Consider the following 19,223-nt stretch of genomic DNA (forward strand, 5'->3'; position numbering starts at 1 on the left):
TAAAAAATAATTTTATTATTATTGATTTTAATCGACGATTACTTTTTTTGTTACAAGTTAAATGCAACATAATTGCATAATTTCCTATAATTTGCATCTTATTCGATTTTTGTGTTTTTTTCTACAACCCACTTCAATGAAACTTTTTTTATTCGCCAAAACAAAAGTAATTATCAAACACAATATTAAATGCAAAATTAATTTACCAAGCTTACGTTACTTTGAATAATAAAAGTAACGATCTAATAATTGAAAATACTTCAACTTTTAACTTAACGAACATTTAAATTGCATCTTGATTTACTCGCTTACATGTGTAATTTTATTTTATAAGTATTTCTCAAACTCTAGTTGATACAAGTCGAGCGCTGTTAACGGTGTCGCGGTGTGGCATTCATCGATCAGAATTGCTAGTTATTTGTTTAACATATAAACGGAGCAAGCCGATGTTGGGCTGTCCGAGATTATCTTAAGCCATCTGCACATTCTGCACACATGCACATGAACGTGGCTGTCAATCACACCACTGCAACGACGGATCCCATTACGGAGGATTTCCCTTCAACGGCATCATAGCACCGCTAACGATGTGCAGGTAAAAAGAAAATATATAAATTTTCATTCAACGCATGCATAATTGATTTTCATGGCTCATGTGGGAAGATATATTATACATAGTTAGGGCCACCACGATCCTTAATAGGATGACGCTGAATAATCCGAGAAAGAAGTCACCATTCGTGTCTTGGTCCGTAATAATAATTTTTATTATAATTGTTATGATTAGTTGTATTTTCTTGTATTAATTATTACCACAAGATAAGACATAAACATTTAAAATGTCATACTTTGTTTCCCTAATTCAATATGTAGCATTTTTATTATTTTGAATTCTTTTTATGGTATCTATTCTTAATTTACGTTAGTTGAATAATTCAAATTTTCATTTTTGTAATGTTCTAATCCCATATTCATATTACTTGTTAGTTCATCATCAAAATATTTTCATAAAACCAGAGCAGTGCCTACAAATGTCGGGGAAGTTAAAATAAATGGAACAGTGCTTAACAACTTTAATAAAAATAATAGAAATCATCTTGGTAAAGCGATAACCACACTCGTTTAACAACAGAATTGTTGATCCATTTAAATGAAAAACTTTTTAATGTTTTATGTAAGTCACTGTTAGTTTAAATACGCCTCCCAATATATTTTGGGAATCCTTTACTACTCCGCAGTATCTACGGTTTATAGAATATCAGACTAACTATAAAAGAAGCATGAATAATACCAAATATAATAATATAACAGGGATAATTTCGATGTAAAATATAAAAAAACAAAACAAGACTACAGCAGAGAAGTCAAATAAAGGAACAATTACAACAAAGGTATGAAAATAATGTCTAATTATTTGACATATTCAACACTACCCTCTCTTAAAAAACTTTCTTTAATACTAGCTAAGAAAAAAGGAAGTTAAACATAAATAGAATAATAAAAATATAACAATTCTGTAAAATTATATTAAAACTTTATACAGAATGGCCCATCACTCACTGACAACTTAAATAACTTTTGATCCAGTTAATATTTTTAGCTGATTTTTTTTTAAATAATAGTTATACGTTAGGTCTATAGCTATATCTCAATAATTAATTTTTTTACATTTTATTAAAAATATTAATTATTTTTAAATTTTAAATAAAATGTAAAAAAAAAATCTAAGATAGCTATTTTGTAGAGTAGAATTTAAGAAAAATTTTAGTAAAAAAATATCTTATTAATATTCAGTAGTAAATATTCTGTAGCGTTTTGAAGTTTGTGAAAATTTGAATTTTCATGTATTATTTTACGGTATTAAACATTGAAATACGTATTGAGACAGAAGAAAACGCTATCTTTTCATGATTACTGTGTATACATAAGATGATAATGTGTATACATTACAAACTTGGCATTAATACCATGATAAGAAATTAGATAAGGCAATTATTACTTATCACTCTCATTCAAAAGTATATTGAAACACTGCAATACACGTCTTCATTGGACAAAATATATATTCTATCAATCGCATAATCGTATTTAGTAATTTACTTAAGATTAAAAAAAACATAGTGACTCTAGACTTGACCTGACTAAATCCATTAATTACTGTTAGTCAGTCTTTTCTAACAAGTTCAATGAACTGATAGGACCTTTTCATAATTTTCTTAATGCTTTCTACATTTCTTTCAATTTTAACGAGGCACTTATTAACTGAACTTAAGGTTTTGGTGATAAGCGTTTATACTGAAAGTAGTCAAGATACTTAGAGTTAGATGTAAAGTAACACATATTCAGTTATTTTTTTTTATTTGAGGAGAGGATTTAGTGATGTTTTCAATACCAATATGAATAGATCTTTAATTGATATTTTACCAGCACTGACTATAAACAGGAATAAAAGAAAAATAGAAAGAGGTGACATATAAATTAAAAATAAAAAAAGATAATTGTAAATATGGATGAAATTAAATTTTTTCAAGAAAACAAAAAGTTTTAAGTGTCAATGGCTAATTTTGAACTTTTTAAAATTATTTTTTGTTTTATAAATAGTGTTCTTAAATTTTAAAAGGTTTTCATAATTAAAGTATATGATTATTAGCTAATATAAAATTATATTTTAAGGTTTTTTTATAATATGTAAGATATCCATTGTTTGTGACATATGCCAGAAATTAATTAATTATGGTTTTCGGAAATGTATTTTTTGAACTTGATTTTCATTGTTTAGTAATGAAAGTAACCACAGAATTAATTTTGTGTATGAAAATATATTTTTAATAAATTTTAAGTACTGCAATAATACATTTTTATTTTATACTATCGTAAACTTGACAAATTAAACTTATCTCATGGTAAGTATAAATATAAATGATGATTTTATATTTCTGAGCCTTACTAAAGAAATTAAAAAACGATGGATAAAGACAAATTCAATGTAAAAATGACTGCAATGTCGTAAAAAATAAAAAATTGAAAAAGTACCAGGAAGCATAGTAACTTTTTATAGATCACATTGGTAGGGTTCTGAACCAACGTTTAAAGTTATTTGTTATAAAACCATAAAATTAGATATTGAACTGACGCCCTTAAGGTATTGGATATACTTCTGTCTATCACTAAAGGTACCATGCGTTTGAAATTTGATAGGAATAAGTCTATAAAAACCCCTATGGAGCAATTTTACGTCACAATTTATTCTAAAAAACGAAAACTTCATTTCCAAAAATATTTCCAAAATGGTAGATCATGTATTGTCCGGTAAAGATAACGAGCCTCTAGGGTGCTATTGTTTATGAAGTGTAATGTATTTTATCTTTTAACCAGTTTCACTATAAATTCGATTTTTATTTACCACACATCACGAGGGCGACGATTATTTTACGGTGTACTTCCATTGCGGAAAGGATTTTTAAAGTAATTGTGAGGTCGGCCATTACTAACCGATAGCAGTGCTGGGACGTTTTTGTTACAAATAGCAAACTCTGTCCTTAATTCGGATATGCCTTGATATATTCAAACAATGTATAGGGCAGATGAGGCTATTAAATTTCTTTTCAATTGGATTTTCTCCCCAGAGTGTAACCGCACTAGTAGTTACCAAAAATAAAATGATCACGTTCAATAACAGTAGTAAAAGATATTGGATTTGACCGATCAAATCACATCCCAAAAAATGTATTACTACACACTTAGTGTGCCTTGTTCCTGTTGGCGTTTTAATAAATTACTACACCTTATAATAGTTGTTTTATATTATTAAATATCGTATTTGAACTGTTTTACACTAATACCATGACTGCTTAAACAGAAGTAATATGCTAATAATATTATAGATCCGGTGGTTCGTCATAGGAGATGTTTTCGATGGAGATTCGTTATTGTAGTACGTTAATAATTAAATTTATTAACTACGCATTTAATAACCCAAAGTAATTATTCTATTATAAAATTATCAACATTATATAGTGTATTGTCGAAATGAGAATTCGTCAACTCGAATGAAAATAATCCACAATGAATTTGCTGAATTATAATAGAACGTTTTTCAAAATAGACTATTGGAACCAGGTTTTTTTTTATTTAGCTTATTCATTATTTAATGTAAGCAACTTTATTTAGACTTTAAAAGATTCAAAAATGATTATTTAATATGGAATAAAAACATTTGCATAAAAACCTTTTAATTATAATGCGGCTAATGATGAAATTTCTCAGATTTTTAAAACTGTCTAACCAACAGTGAAGAAACTCATAGTTAATTATATAATTAATTACATCGCATTATTGAGTGATTTTCAAATTGATACGAATATATATAACATAAAAGAACATGTTTATTATCCGTTCGTTAAATAACAAAAATTTTATTATAAATAAAAACCTCCAGTATAAAGTAATACATTTATTATTCAGATTATTAGGTGATAGTATCAAATAACATAAAATTAGAGTATATGTAAGGGTGCTGTCATTTTTCAAAAGAGATGAGCAATAAGTCCTTGTTTAACTATAATCCACTTTATACTAGTTTGAGGGTATATATTATAACTGGCCACCCTCATGTACATGTAATATGAAAATGAAACTTCCGCAAATTATAAATAAATCACACGTGATATAAATACTAACTTATTTATTTACCTCTTAATATAAAGATTAGCATTTAAAACAATTCATTTTTAATTCTATAATTATTAATTACTATAATTATTTTGTGCTAGTTTGTAATTTTAAGCTTGGATACTTCTGGTTAAATTTTTAATGCGGAGATTACATTTTTCAATAGATAGACTTAAAAGCTTTTTTCGCTTATCGATCACTAACACTGGCACTAAAATTATGCATACATTATAGTAATAATTAAACGAAAAAAACGACGAGGTTTAAACCCTGACAACCACCACTATTGAACGCACAGACCTGAAAAAAGTCAACAATTACTAATCTTAAAATTAATGATGGGAATTTTGGAATTATATTTATACAATCGAATAGATTATTTTTAGCATGAACTATTCGAATATATTGTGTAACTATCAAATATTTTTTGAATGACTATCAAATAGTTCGATAGTTACTATTCGATAATTCCCATCACTACTTAAAATACTAAATGCTAATATATATACTTTGCGTGCATTAAATACTAAAACCAAAAAATTAAATTAAATATTTAGCATTATTACTATGTTCTTTATAATCATNAAATTAAATATTTAGCATTAATACTATGTTCTTTATAATCATAACTTAAGAAAAATAAAATGTTGGGTATAAAACAATAGAATATTTCAAGAAACTTCTAATAGATTTTTCACTAAACAGTTTGATAATTATTTTATTTTATTTATTGTTGTAATTTTGCTATACTATATTCACTTTTGATGTATTTATTGTAATAGAATTTAATCATGTTCAAAATTACTCAAACAAAATTGCAATATAATTAAGATATGCTTATGATAATAAATTTTCTATTTTTTTTTTTTATTAGCCAATTAATGAATTTAAATACTCTTATATTTGTAAAAAAAAAAATATCCTTTACAATGAAAATTTTTTAGTAAATTGTATATGTTTCATGATAAATAACTAATTTTTATTATATTTAATTTATACTGGTCAAAATATTTACTATGGAAACGATAATTCATGCAACGACGTAATAAACAAAAGATTTTATCGTCACTCGAGTTGAAAAATTCGTAAGTTTTAACGTTTAAAACAACATCTCTGTGTTTTTGACTATAAAAATTTTTCTGAATATTTTCAATTCATCACCTACGGAGCCTAAAAGGTTACAACACTTTGTCTTTGTGAAAATGTTGATCCAAAAAGACCATTTTTATTTATTAGTATTATCGTTCGTAGTATATTTTTGTACTTCGAACTTGTACATTAAAGCTTTCATTTTTGTATGCGTGTTTTTGGAAGCTTTGCCAGACCCACTACAAAATTCTCAAGTAAGTAAATCAGTGAGACGAAAAAAACTTACACTAAAAAAGTTAGAACCTGTATCGTTGCCAGAGGATCACGAAAATCAATTATCCGGAGAAAAACTCACTTTGAATTCGTGTCCCACAACATTACCGTCGACTTGTACGTCGAAAATTAGCTCACCACCACTTCCATCAGTCAACACAGAACATCATGCACCAGCTCCTGTGCCAATAATGTCTCCTCCATCGATACCGTCCTCTATTCCAACACCTCCCTCAATGATATCAGGATGTACATCTACAAGTCGCACATCCTCAATCAAACCCACGGTCGTTAAAACAAAAACAATCAACTGGACTAAAGTTAACAACCAAAATATTGAAAATTCTTTGTGGTCGACGTTGGAACCTCTGCATCTTGCAATTGAATGTCAAGATATTGTAGAGTTGTTTGGTGAAAAACCGCGATCCAATACATCGCCTATTCAAAACGCTAAACTTAAATCTACTGCGACCAACGTTTTAGACTCTAAGAGAAGTCTCGCGATTAACATAATGTTAAAACAATTAAAATCAAAGCCTGAAGAATTTTTCAAGTGTTTAGAGGATGGAAGTATGATTGCTATTGAAAAATTAGAAGCGGTAAAAAGAATATTGCCCATAAGCGCTGACTTAAAGGCTATTGAAAAATTCAGCGGAGACATTATGACACTTGGCAAGGCGGAACAGTTTTGTGTTAAGCTTAACGAAATTCCGTATTATCAATTGAAAATCGACCTTACGATGTTAAAGGAAGAGTGGCCTTTCATATATTCGGAATCTCTTGAGACATTAAAAAATTATCAACAAACCTGTTCCACATTAATTAATGACAAATCGTTGACACAATTTTTGTCCGTTGTATTACATTTAGGCAATAAATTGAACGCAGTAAGTGTGAATGATATTTTTATGTCTCTATAATAAGAATCATTTAAGTATGAAATCAATACGCATTAGTATGTCGTATTAATTTTATACTCAAACGGCATATATAAAAAAAATACACCAGTTTATTAGTATACACAAAGTTGTTTAATATTTTCTCGTTCATGTATTTTATTATTCATGCTTATTTTATTATTTATTAATTATTATTAATCGAAACTACAAAATTAAAAAAATATGTAATATTGTATTTATGCTGAAAAATTAAATAAATAAGTTATTAATTAAAACATGATTATGTTAGGGAAGTTATGCTGGTGAAGCAAACGGTTTCACGTTGGGTAGTTTGCCTAAACTGATAGGTACTCGGTCTAACAAGCCAAATGTTACCTTCGTCCACTTGGCTGTAGAAATGGCTGAAAAATGTACAAATAATACTTTTAGTTTTTTGAATTTGCGTTCATCATTGAACAAACTGTCAAAAACTTCATTTGAATGTTTGGAAGCTGAGCTTCGTAATCGTTCTCGCCATATAAAAAACTTTAAATCTACACTGGCACAAGAGAACTATTCTCAAGTTATTAAAAAACATCTAATAGAGTTTATCTGTCAAGCAGATAAGGATATTGATGTACTTAATGATAATTTTAAAACAACGGTAGATCTTATAACAAATTTAGCTTCTCATTTTGGCGAGAACACGAAATCTTTTAATGTGGAAGAATGTTTCTCTATACTCGATAAATTTTTTGAACAAATTCATATTATTATTAAAGAAAATGAAAACAAAAAAGCTCATACTGAATCAAATGTTAACAATGATGAAAAGAACGGTATTGCATGCAAGTCTGTTGATACCAATTTTAATAAAAATACACATTCCAGATTCGAGGACAAGCAACTTAGTAATAGAGAATTGCTTATGAACCAAATTAAAAAAGGTTCTTTTTCGTTAAAAAGCATTCATTGAATCAATCCCTACTTATGAAAAATGTAATTTGAACATTTTTTTCCTGTATAATTTAAATTTTTATTTTCCTTATTGAATATTTTACTTATTACGATGTAATTTTTTTTTTTTTTGAAATATTTATTATGCACTCATATATTTTATTTTTCTATTTTGGTTTTAATCAATTTTTCTTATACTTATGAATGTTTTTATGTATATTTTCGTATTGCGAATAAAAAAAATTATTGTTAATATTTTGGTTGCAATTAATGAAATACTGTGTCTTTCAAATCTACATCAAATTTAACTTTTTACTTTGAGTAACAATATAAAAAAAATTCTCTCGTCGAGTTTTCTATTATGTGATACTAATCATCAAGGTAAAAATACTTACAATCTCCACGGTGTAAATTTACTTTAAGATTAAAAAAATGAAAAAATCTCAACAATTGGTTTCCTTAAAGTAATTTTATAGTTTAAGTAAAACTTCCATTTAATTTTTTACTTTTTTTTTATGTTTTCTATATACGCAATTGTATTTAAGGGTTGATGGCTAGTCATGTTAATATTGTCAGATTTCAATATACAGTTAAGTCTATTGTTCTTGATTCTACTTTGCCGGGTCACCACTATACTGGGGTCATTTTTAAATACAATTATTGAACTTTTGATAATATTAAGGTTAATATACATGTCTATTGTATTTACTTTCTTTAGTCCCTAAATCTAAATAATTTTTAAATAAGTAATTAACGTTTAATAGATAAAGTTAAGATAAAAAATAATAATAAATATTTAAAGGCATTATGGATTGATGCATTTTTCATTAAAAGTATACAGTATATATTTATGAATATGATATTGTTTGATTTACCCAAAGTAAAAATTAAAAATATCTATTGCTACAGGAAATTATGAAAATATATATTTTTTCTGCAGTTATAGGTATTTTTAATGTTTACATTGGATTTATTTCAATTATTCTTTTGTCTAATTTCTTTGTATGTACTTATTTTTAGAATGTTGATTTAGCTTTTGTTAAAACTATTGATATTAAATGGTTTTTGTATAGTTTCTGCTATACAAACAATAAATAATTTATTGTTTTTATATTACCTTTACATTATTATCTATTAAATACTTTAATTAAATCAAAAGTATAACGTGAGATATATATTATAAATAAATAACACTTAATTAAAATATAAGTTTATATAAGTAAAAATATCTAGGAAACAGCAATTTTTTTTTGCGCATTGTGTATTTATTACGTTTTTATTAGCCAATAGTGATACTAAAATCAATTTTAAATAATTTTATTTTCTAATAAATTCTGTTGGTTAAGATTTAAATAGCATTTGATGTGTCTCTGTATTTAATAAACGCTCTAATCATTTGTATTTTAGTATGACATGTTAAAAAAAACGGATTTTTTTTTTCAGTTATTCTTATTATACTTTAGAGCTTTATTTGAATTTATGATAGCATAACTATTAAATAATTTATCTTGGAAATCAAATAGGTTCAAAATGTTTGTATTTATTTTATTTTTTAATAAAATTGTATGATTATAATTTCATGAATTATATATGATCCACCGATAATTCATGTAAAAAGGAGTTTATCTACAATAATTTTAATAACTATAAGTTTATAATACTCCACAATGGTAATAGTATTCTGCTCGTTAACTAAAGAGTAAAGAGAGCGTAACATGCTTGTATTTTGCACGATTGTATATTTGGTATCAATGTCTAATAGTGAACGGAAAAAAATAAAAAACCCAGCACAAATGCTAGTAAAGGGTCATATTTTGAAAAAAATTATATTAAACAAAAGGAAAACACTTAAGGTGTTTATTTTAAAAAAAAATTATTTTGATTTGTTCATTTTTAAAAATTTTATAGTAATTTTAAGAATATTATATTACTTAAATACGAAATACGAAAATTAGGTTCTTCCGACTTGTTTGTTAATAATACATTAAATATTTTTCTGAAATTAGGATAAATGTAAACGAACATTTTCATTGATATTATGTATTAATGGCAACATTTTTTTGAAAAATTTCGGAAAAAAATTAGGATCATTACAATATTATGACGAGTAAAATAAAAACAATTAATAAATGAACAAAATTTAAACAACAAACAATTGATTAATTTCGAATTGGATTCAGTAGGTATTAAACAATACATATGAATAACGTAATAGTAAACGAAGAATGCCAGAAAATTCTATAAATTTGATAAGACAAGACTGTCATAACGTAAAACAGAGTATGTGGAACTGCCACTTCTTTGTCCAATAAATAGATCCAAACCTATAATTGATTTTTGTAAATAAAAATAATAGTATTATTTAGCTCTACTAATGAAGCCACTGTACAATATTTTTATCGAATTTTAATACACTTCACAAATAGAGATGCTTTAGTTTTAATTCTAAATTTTAAAGTAAAACGGATCTCAAAAACTATTTTTTTCCATTTTACAATGTATTTAAGTTTTACGGTCTTACAAAAGTTTGATAAAATAGTATTCTAATTTTCTTTTCACATTAAGATTAAAATGTCAATAACACAAAAAATTCATACTTTTTATAGTTTTCAATAAAATTAAAAAAGTATTTAGTATTTTTAACATATTTTTGCCTGCTTAAAAAAATTGTATAATGTTGGTATTTATTGGCGATAGTATGAAAGTGCTTTAACTTATTTCTCGTTAAATACATGATGGCAATAAATTATAAAATGTACAATATACCAGTTGTATATTGTTATCGCGTTTTAATAGCTTACATCTGGTTGATCGTGAGTAGGTATTACTCGATTTCAAATAAGCACTAAAACAGATGTACAACAAAATAGTTTTCTTATATAAAATAAAAAAGAAATCATCTCAGGATAATAATAAATAAACAAGTTGTTCCTGTCCCTGTATTAAGCGACATGTTAACATTGAATGCATTCGATAAGTGTTAAACGCTCAAAGCAATTTAAATAACGATTGAAAACGCGTTTTACTTAAACATACATAAATAACAGAGAGTGTACAAGTAAATCCAACACAGTATTTAGATGATCTGCCAATTACGCTAGAAACGAATTATGGTCAAACATAATGAGCTGTGGAAAACGGTTAATCATGTCCAAAGTACAAGTCCATATAATAAACCAAATAGAATTGTGTGAATACCATTTGCATTACTTAAAATGCAGTAAAAAAAAAAAATAAATAATAAAAACCAAAGATGGAAATAATGAAGACGCTTTATATTATTCAGATACTAAACACGGTGTTCTTATAATTTGGACGCATAGCTGTGTTATAGTGACACGATGGAAAAAAAAATACTCGTCAGGTCGTTAGTACCCATTTCCACACGTGAAGAATTCGAATCAGCATTCCGCATTACGGATCTGTTATACAACGTACACGTTGACTGTTATCTATGATCTTAATTTCTTAATTAGGTATTCTCAAAGAAGTTTCCGACCAATTTAATGGATTCTGCTCGGTGACATCATAATTGCGCTGCTCACACCGTAACCGTGTAGACCATATGTCTGTTATAAGGTAAGTAAATAATGTCGTGATGAATTTTACCAAATTACTGTATGATTATAATTATTTTCCGTTTGTACTAGGGCTATATCTGTGCGACGTTTGTTATTTAAGTATTTTCTATTTGTGTCATATTGTTCACACGCCAAGGCTGATGATTTATTATGCCGAGAAACTACAAACAAAGTAAAATAACAATTAAACGATGAGAAAAAATACCTTATAAGATTGCGTTGCCAGTTGACTCGATACAAATAATAAAACATCGAGAAATAGCTTTGCTACTCTAAATACAATCATTGCAACCCAAAATCTTTTATTGACCCAGAAATATCTTTCTCGTTATTCAATTTTTATCATCTCTACATTTCTATTGTAATCTTTCTTTTAACAATAATAAATGTAGGCTTAGTTGTATCACAATTACACCGGCACACAAAAAAAAAAAAGTTGTCTGTACTTTTGACCGGACCCACCTACGGACATGTATTTTGACCCGCTGAATCCGAATTTGAAGTCCGTTTGTCCCGGTCACCCTTCAGATTTGAGTAAAATGCAAAAAAACCCAAAAAATTGCAATAAATCATGAAAAATCGAAATTATTGAGAAGAGAACAATTTTTTGGATTTAGATTAAGTATGATTTTTATGTATTTTATTCCACTGAATTTGAATCTGAAGTCTTCTTGTCCCATTAACAATTTAAAATTTAAAAAAAATCTCAAAAAATCAGGAAAATTGTAGTTATAAAAACGGTAGCACAGTGGGGTCGAGGCACAGTGTAGACAAGGCATAGATGGGACAAGTATAGATGATATTTGACAGTGATTAAAATCATTATCATAAGAAACGCTTCGATGCAAATCTGTAGATAGTGTTTCATTTAGAGAAATTGGTGGATTATTCCAAAAGCAACATCAACTCTTATTTCTTTGAGTATATCCTAATTAGTAGTAATTAATTATAATTATTAAATTTAGTATGAAATTGATATTCAATAATTTAATATTGTAATTTAAACGGAGAAATTATAAAAATAATAAAGAAGTTGTATATTGCATTATTTTTACGTGTATAAATATTTAAAGGGTTTGATACAATAAATTTCAATAAAAACTGTTTGTTACTATAAATAAATGCACTGAACTACAAGGAACATTCATCAGTAACAAAAATATACCATTCTAAATCAACTTTTCGCGATGTTTTCAAATCTGCAATTAGACTTTTTCTATCACTTCTAAGTTTTAATATTATTAAAAATTAGTATTTACATATAAAAAATTCGCATCGAAGCTACAAAATGGGCTTTTTAAGCTAACAAAATTACTTTTTCGACTTTAAAAAATTTAATAAGTTTAATTTCTTTAATTTCTATGAACTTTATTCTATGTCAATTAAATTATATAATATTCATGAAAGTCAATATATTCTCCTAATAAGATATTTTAAAATAAAATAAAATACAAAACCTAGAATTTTAATAGAAAAATAGCATATTTTTGAATACGGTAGCCATTTGCGCATAGAAGATAGGTCGTCGGGACAAATTTTTTTTTTTATTTTATAGTACATAAAATAAGCTTTAATTTGATATATGTTTAAAGGACGCAGTATTTCCGGAACATTTTCAAAAATTAAGTTGAAAAAGTTAGTTTTTGTAAAAAAGTTACTATTTTAAATCCCCCCAATGAGCAGGTTAAGTGTTAGATTTTCATAAAAATGATATCAAATGAAAGGGAAATATCTAAGGTTTTAGTACAAAAAATATTATGTTGATTTGTTTATTTTTGAAAAAGTTATGGAAGTTTTAAGAAAAAAAAGTAAAAAAAATGACAAAATTTACCGATTTTTAAATTTGTAATTTTTTTAGATATTTCCCCCATTTTCGGGGAACAAGGGAAAATTTTTTAAATTAAATAAAACCTTATTTTTAGTAAGTCAAAATCAAAAAAAAAATTATTTTTTATTTTTCCTAATATCATAAGGTAATTAGCAATTTGATTTGCAATTTAAATATTTTATTCGAGAAATACTCAATCTAAATCCAAAAAATTGTTTTCTTCTCAATAATTTCGATTTTTCATGATTTATTGCAATTTTTTGGGTTTTTTTGCTATTTTTCAAATGTTGACGACTCAACGGGCTAATTAACGTTCAGATTCAGTCTCAGTAAATTGAAATACATAAAAATCATACTTGATTAAGGTCCAAAAAATTTTTTTCATCGCTTTGACTGCAGTTTTTCGCAATTTTTTGGGTTTTTTTGCATTTTACTCAAATCTTAAGGGTGACCGGGCCAAACGGACTTCAAATTCGGATTCAGCGGGTCAAAATACATGTCCGTAGGTGGGTCCGGTCAAAAGTACAGACAACTTTTTTTTTTTTGTGTGCCGGTGTTATCATTTAAAATTTTTTGGGCATTTTCCGCTTAATAATAAAACAGTCATAAAAATAAGATATTTAATTAAAATAAAAATAATATATATTTATTTGATCTGTGAGATTTTTACTTCATTTAAATCTATTTTGCCAAAAATTGAGCTTGATATCTACAAAGCTATTCAAGGACAATCTAATTAAAAAATATCAAGTATTTAGATGTTGTGTGATTTCAAATAAAAAAATAATTAAAATGTTTTTTAGCACATATTTGATGTTCAAACAATGTATGTACTGAAAAAATAGGAGTATTTAAAATAGAGTAAACGAATAAATATTTTATTGGTACAATTATTTAATATTGGAACGTCAATCCACATGAAAATTATTAAACAAGTACTCCATTGATAGATTATAATTATTATTTATTAAATGAATGCGCACTACAATTAACTTGCAATATACCTTACGTGATATATACATTTTTTTTAGATACCAATTATTTATTATTACATACTATGTAATAATTGGGTATTAAAACCAACCAATTAAAACTTAAATTGTTACAAAGTGCCTAGACTTGATTTCACGCAAATAAATATGAGCTAATGAACACCAAATAGCTAATAATTACTATAATATAGTTCGTTTAAGTTAAGTAACAAGAAATTAGATACTTTGCTTTAAGCATAATAATTATTGAAAATATTTTGTGTTTCAAAGACCTCTCGCTAAATGAATTCAAAACTGTTGGTAATATTTATAGTAACAAAAATATCATGTTTACATTGTGTTTTTATTATTTTTACCAATTCAAATTTATGTTTTTTTGAAAATGTTGCCGATTATTAAAAAGTTACTAAGTATTGTCGTATACTTCTCAGCACGACAAACACACCCACATAAATAAAAGTACTGATATTTAAAACTGAAAAGAAAACACTAAACTGAAATCCTATCCAGCAAGAATAACAGGAGATCACGCATACAGAGTTAAATTTAATAATGACACAATGAATTATTACACAATATTCTATATTACATATTTCCTTTGAAATGTAAAAGTACAATAAGATAAAATCTTAGCGTGTCGCTAGACTTCCTCGGCAGCGGACCAATGGGTTCCCCACATTCAGATTACTCATACTTAAATACTAATGCCCTACTTCACTAATAATTAACAAGTACATGTTTAAAATCATAAACAAAATAAATAAACAACACAACTATAATACACATACTATTATATAGTTTTCTATTTTTCATATTTCAAACATATTAAGCGTTCACTTAGAGAAAAACCTCGATCTATATAATAAATTCATTGTTCAATTTGATAAATATATCATTACTATTGAATCTATGATATATTTATCAATACGATAATTTTTTTTCTTGTCTTGAACAATAATTATTTATACGAATAATTATTTTGTTCGTATTAATAAAACATTATCATAAACCCTTGATAAAATTTCTCTATCAAAATTGATTGAGGTTTTTCTTTGGGTGTAGGTAAACTAATTGATATGTATGAGGTGCGGCCAAATGATTTAATTACCAAAAAGTATTTTTTCCGAAATCAATAAAAAAAACTGCATTTTTCCATAAGGAGCCATTGATAACTTTATCATTGGGTGCTCGTTTTTACAATTTATAAAGGGTTGCATTTTTTTCACAGTATTGACGAGGATATAGAGATAAATTTGAAATAATAAAAATTAAAAATTGTTGGTGTTTAGATCATGTGGCTTTACCACGTCTCATATATATTTGTATGTATATATGCTTAAATTATTAATACAGAGTGATTAATTAAGAATACTACTCAAATAAAAATCATTATTGCATGAAAAATTGAGAGGTATCTTCTTAATAAATCACACTATATATTTAAGAAAATAATTTTACCTTTTATTGTGTCCCTAATCGTTTTTCATAATATACTAAATACTTTTATGAATGGAACCTTGGAAGATTGTAATATTTTTATCTATTTAAACGTAGGGCTTATCCAATTATAATACTCAAGACACTATGAGCAAATTAAATAAGTTCAACATCCAGAAGTGTACATTATTATACACCATTGAAGTCATAGTTCATTCTGAACGAGTACCTACAGTGTAATAGATAGAAACTGTGGACTTAACCAATTAAAGTTTCTATAGGCCGACCATGTTCTGGTGGTTTTATTTAGAATATATAAAACCTATTTCCTTTTTAACATTGGCAAAATTTAGCATGTGCCAGGCGGAATTAGCCCTGTGGGATCGGTTGACAGTATAAAATTAAGTTTCGGATCCAATAGAAGCGCATACGTCGTTAACCAAATTCATGTTTTATGGTTATTTACACTCTAACATCATTGCCGTTTGAAAAACGGGCGATTTCACCAAATTGAATCGGCTGAATGGTTGTGCCGAATACACACACCAATTTCCTCCATAATAACGTAACGTGGTCGACAACGATTCTTGTTTATTATGTTCCCTAGTAGAACAGCATCGGTCACAAAAAAAGGACCCGAGTGAAGTTCCATGTATACTTTAGTACCGATCGTAAAATCAAGCGTAGATACCTTTAACTTATGTCTTCTAAACCTTCGTCCGTTTTTCACGTGGCTTCTATTGATTTCCGACTAGTACCTTTTCTACATACTTAAAAATAACTACTTGTAAATTAAAAACAATATGATTTACTATCGCATTTATATCACTTTTGTACAATCTAATAGCAATCTAGCGTGTGTTAAATACATTTTTCTCCAGCCGTAATGGATTTTTCAAAGTCAAGCAATAAATAAATCTCTGTATATTAATGTCACTAACACTCGTCGAGTTCCAAAAATCGAGCCAAGTACCTAGAATTTCAATAAATTTATTTTTATTTTAGATTCATGCACATATATTTATTGTTATTATGTCACGCGTATTTGTTTATTGTATTAGATATTAACACATCTCGAATAAGTATATAATATCCACACACAATAACATTAATGGTGGCGGACACCGTGGCGTTTTTTTTACCGTGGAAACTCGATCTCAGTGGAATGTCGGGTTTATTTTACTGCTGTTAAATACCTTAAAAGTGACATTACTGGAATCCTCATATATTATACATGGTTTAATAAAGTCTTTATGCGATAACAATCAAAGTTATACAGTGAGAATGAGTGCGACACGCGATGAGGGGGTCACGGTGGAAGGTCAAGGGGGAACAATATTATTACACATATAATATAAACGACGTCCTTAGCCAGGGCAGACGCACAGACGGCAATAAACATGCCTATCGCGGTCCTGTGTTAGCGGCCCGAGTCCGTTTTACTTTTACAGTGTTCAGTATAATTTATTCCTCAAATAAAAATAACAAACATATACACTTCGTTTAAGATACCACCGAACACCTGTCCACTCTATTTATTGTTACTGGAGTAATATAATTGGACGAGTCCAATTTCGATAAAATGCTCGTAAAATGAATAATTGTTATACAACTATTAGCAAGAATTTGTTGACTATATAGATTGGATTTTTCAACATTAAATAGTAACGAGTTAATTTGAATTTTACAACTGCGATTAGTGATGACGACACTATTAAATATAATTTTAACTTGAATTATTCACTTCTTTAACTAATTACATAATGAAAACCAGAATATTTGATTAAACGTTTACGTTTTATTTGTTTATTCTACTATATTTAATTTTAACAATAATTTTCTAATAAAAATTTAAAACACTAGACTAATTTTTTTCAATCCTCACCTCCACCACAAAAAAAAAACTAAAAATTGTTTGAAACTTATAATTAGATTGAAAGTTCAGTTTTTAGACTATTTAAGTTCTCTAATTACAATATAAATTTTAGTAATTTTTTTTCATAATTTAGTAAGTAAAACTATAAATGTAATACAAATTTTAATTCTAATTTTTGCTGTTTGTTTCCATATTATAGAAATAATTAGAAAACATTCTTGTTCATTATAAATACTGATGATATTTTCTATTAAATAGAAATTGTCATCAAAATGATTAAGATATATGTCTTATCACAGCAATTGCAGTAGCTATAGACCTATAAAACATTTTGAATATCTACTAAAAAAATACGCTAAAAAAATCTCTAATAAAACAAATACATGTATTATCAACTCGAAAGAGAAATAGAAGACCACAGTCGAATTTAGAGATAGACAAGTAGAGAGTACATCTAACACTACTCATTTTTTTTGTTTTAAGACTCTGCACAAAAAAGTTATTGATAAAAAAATAGATCTTCTGGTGGTTGTAAATTAACGAAATTGAGAGCATCGCATTTATAATTTGTACAGAACCCCCTAATTGTAACTTCAGCACTAAGCAGTACAAAATAGTTGGCTGCCTAATAAATTGACTTCTGTCTGCTATTAGATTATTATTTTAATATTTTAGTTGATCAAATAAAATTTTCAAAAAGCAGACACACTTGGTTCTGGCTGTAAAAAATTACTACGCTAAACTTTTAATTGTATTGAATGTCTGATATAATATGTAATAACAATATTTTATGTTGTTACTTTAGTAAAACATTAATTTGATTGAAGAACTTTTTAATCTCATGACAAAATGTATAGCTAAATCATTCAAACTAGTTATTGACTATGTATTTAATCATATAGTATTTATATTACAAATTATTTGTTAATGTTAAAACCAAGTTTTTTTATTCGCTAATATAATGTTAAATTTAAGTTCGTAGGACACAAAAATTTTGAATCGGAAAAGTACAATTCACAAAAGTAATCTAAAAATTGGTCGAAAAGTTGGTGTACACTATACAATGATGTAAATAATATACTTTTGTCGCCTCTTAAAAGACTTTGTTTTGGTCACTTTCGTCAACGTTTCCGTGGTGTAGCGGTTATCACATCTGCCTAACACGCAGAAGGTCCCCGGTTCGATCCCGGGCGGAAACATACTCTTTTTTGCAATAAACATTTCATAAAATTGAATGATTTTATTTTTTAAACGAGGGAAAATATACTGATTGTTTTATTTAGTCTTTAATTTTTATCATTCATGATTATCAAAAGACCTTACGAGTTTAAACCCAATTAATAATTATAGTAAAAATTTGCCAGTCAATTTTCATATTAACTTTCAAATACGCAAATTTCATTTAATTTGTTGTTTATCACTATAATGATTTAATAAATTTATAAGCTACATTAAATTAATAGCTTTTAATGTTACAAGTTATTTTCTATTAAATCAATTTAATTTCAATTATTTTATGTAACTCAAATACAGTATTTTATACTTTGTATATATTAACATGTTTTCAAGTGTTAAAATTAAAACAATTTTAATGATACAAAAGTTATTCAAAATTTATTAATAAAAAAACCAAAGACCAAG

The 19,223-nt window shown here is 26.8% G+C and overlaps 2 protein-coding genes and 1 non-coding gene across 3 annotated transcripts in view; 2 read left to right on the forward strand and 1 right to left on the reverse strand.

Moving 5' to 3' along the window:
* The window catches only part of LOC126901721 (uncharacterized), a 116,933-nt gene extending 104,148 nt beyond the window's left edge, over positions 1-12,785 (reverse strand). Inside the window, exon 1 of the mRNA XM_050678425.1 lies at positions 12,774-12,785. The gene's annotated coding sequence lies outside the window, so the exon portion shown is untranslated. The remainder of the gene's footprint in view (positions 1-12,773) is intronic.
* LOC126901717 (FH2 domain-containing protein 1-like) lies at positions 5,702-7,942 on the forward strand. Its single transcript, XM_050678418.1, has 2 exons — positions 5,702-6,920; positions 7,222-7,942. The coding sequence occupies exons 1-2, from the start codon at positions 5,874-5,876 to the stop codon at positions 7,885-7,887; spliced, it is 1,713 nt and encodes a 570-aa protein (XP_050534375.1). The 5' UTR covers positions 5,702-5,873; the 3' UTR covers positions 7,888-7,942.
* A 5,923-nt stretch (positions 12,786-18,708) lies between the features above and the next one.
* Positions 18,709-18,781, forward strand: Trnav-aac (transfer RNA valine (anticodon AAC)). Its single transcript has one exon. It is a non-coding gene; the product is annotated as a tRNA-Val (tRNA).
* Positions 18,782-19,223: the final 442 nt, after the last annotated feature.

The sequence above is a fragment of the Daktulosphaira vitifoliae genome, unplaced genomic scaffold (assembly GCF_025091365.1).
Source record: "Daktulosphaira vitifoliae isolate Bord-2020 unplaced genomic scaffold, ASM2509136v1 Scaffold_3, whole genome shotgun sequence".
Classification (NCBI taxonomy): Eukaryota; Metazoa; Arthropoda; class Insecta; order Hemiptera; family Phylloxeridae; genus Daktulosphaira; species Daktulosphaira vitifoliae.

What these genes read in the sequence shown, in the direction of transcription:
- LOC126901717 (XM_050678418.1), top strand. Translation starts at nt 5,874, where the DNA reads ATGTTGATCCAAAAAGACCATTTTTATTTATTAGTATTATCGTTCGTA. An exon ending in TAGGCAATAAATTGAACGCA is followed by an intron (nt 6,921 to 7,221) that starts GTAAGTGTGAAT and finishes TGATTATGTTAG; the next exon opens with GGAAGTTATGCTGGTGAAGC.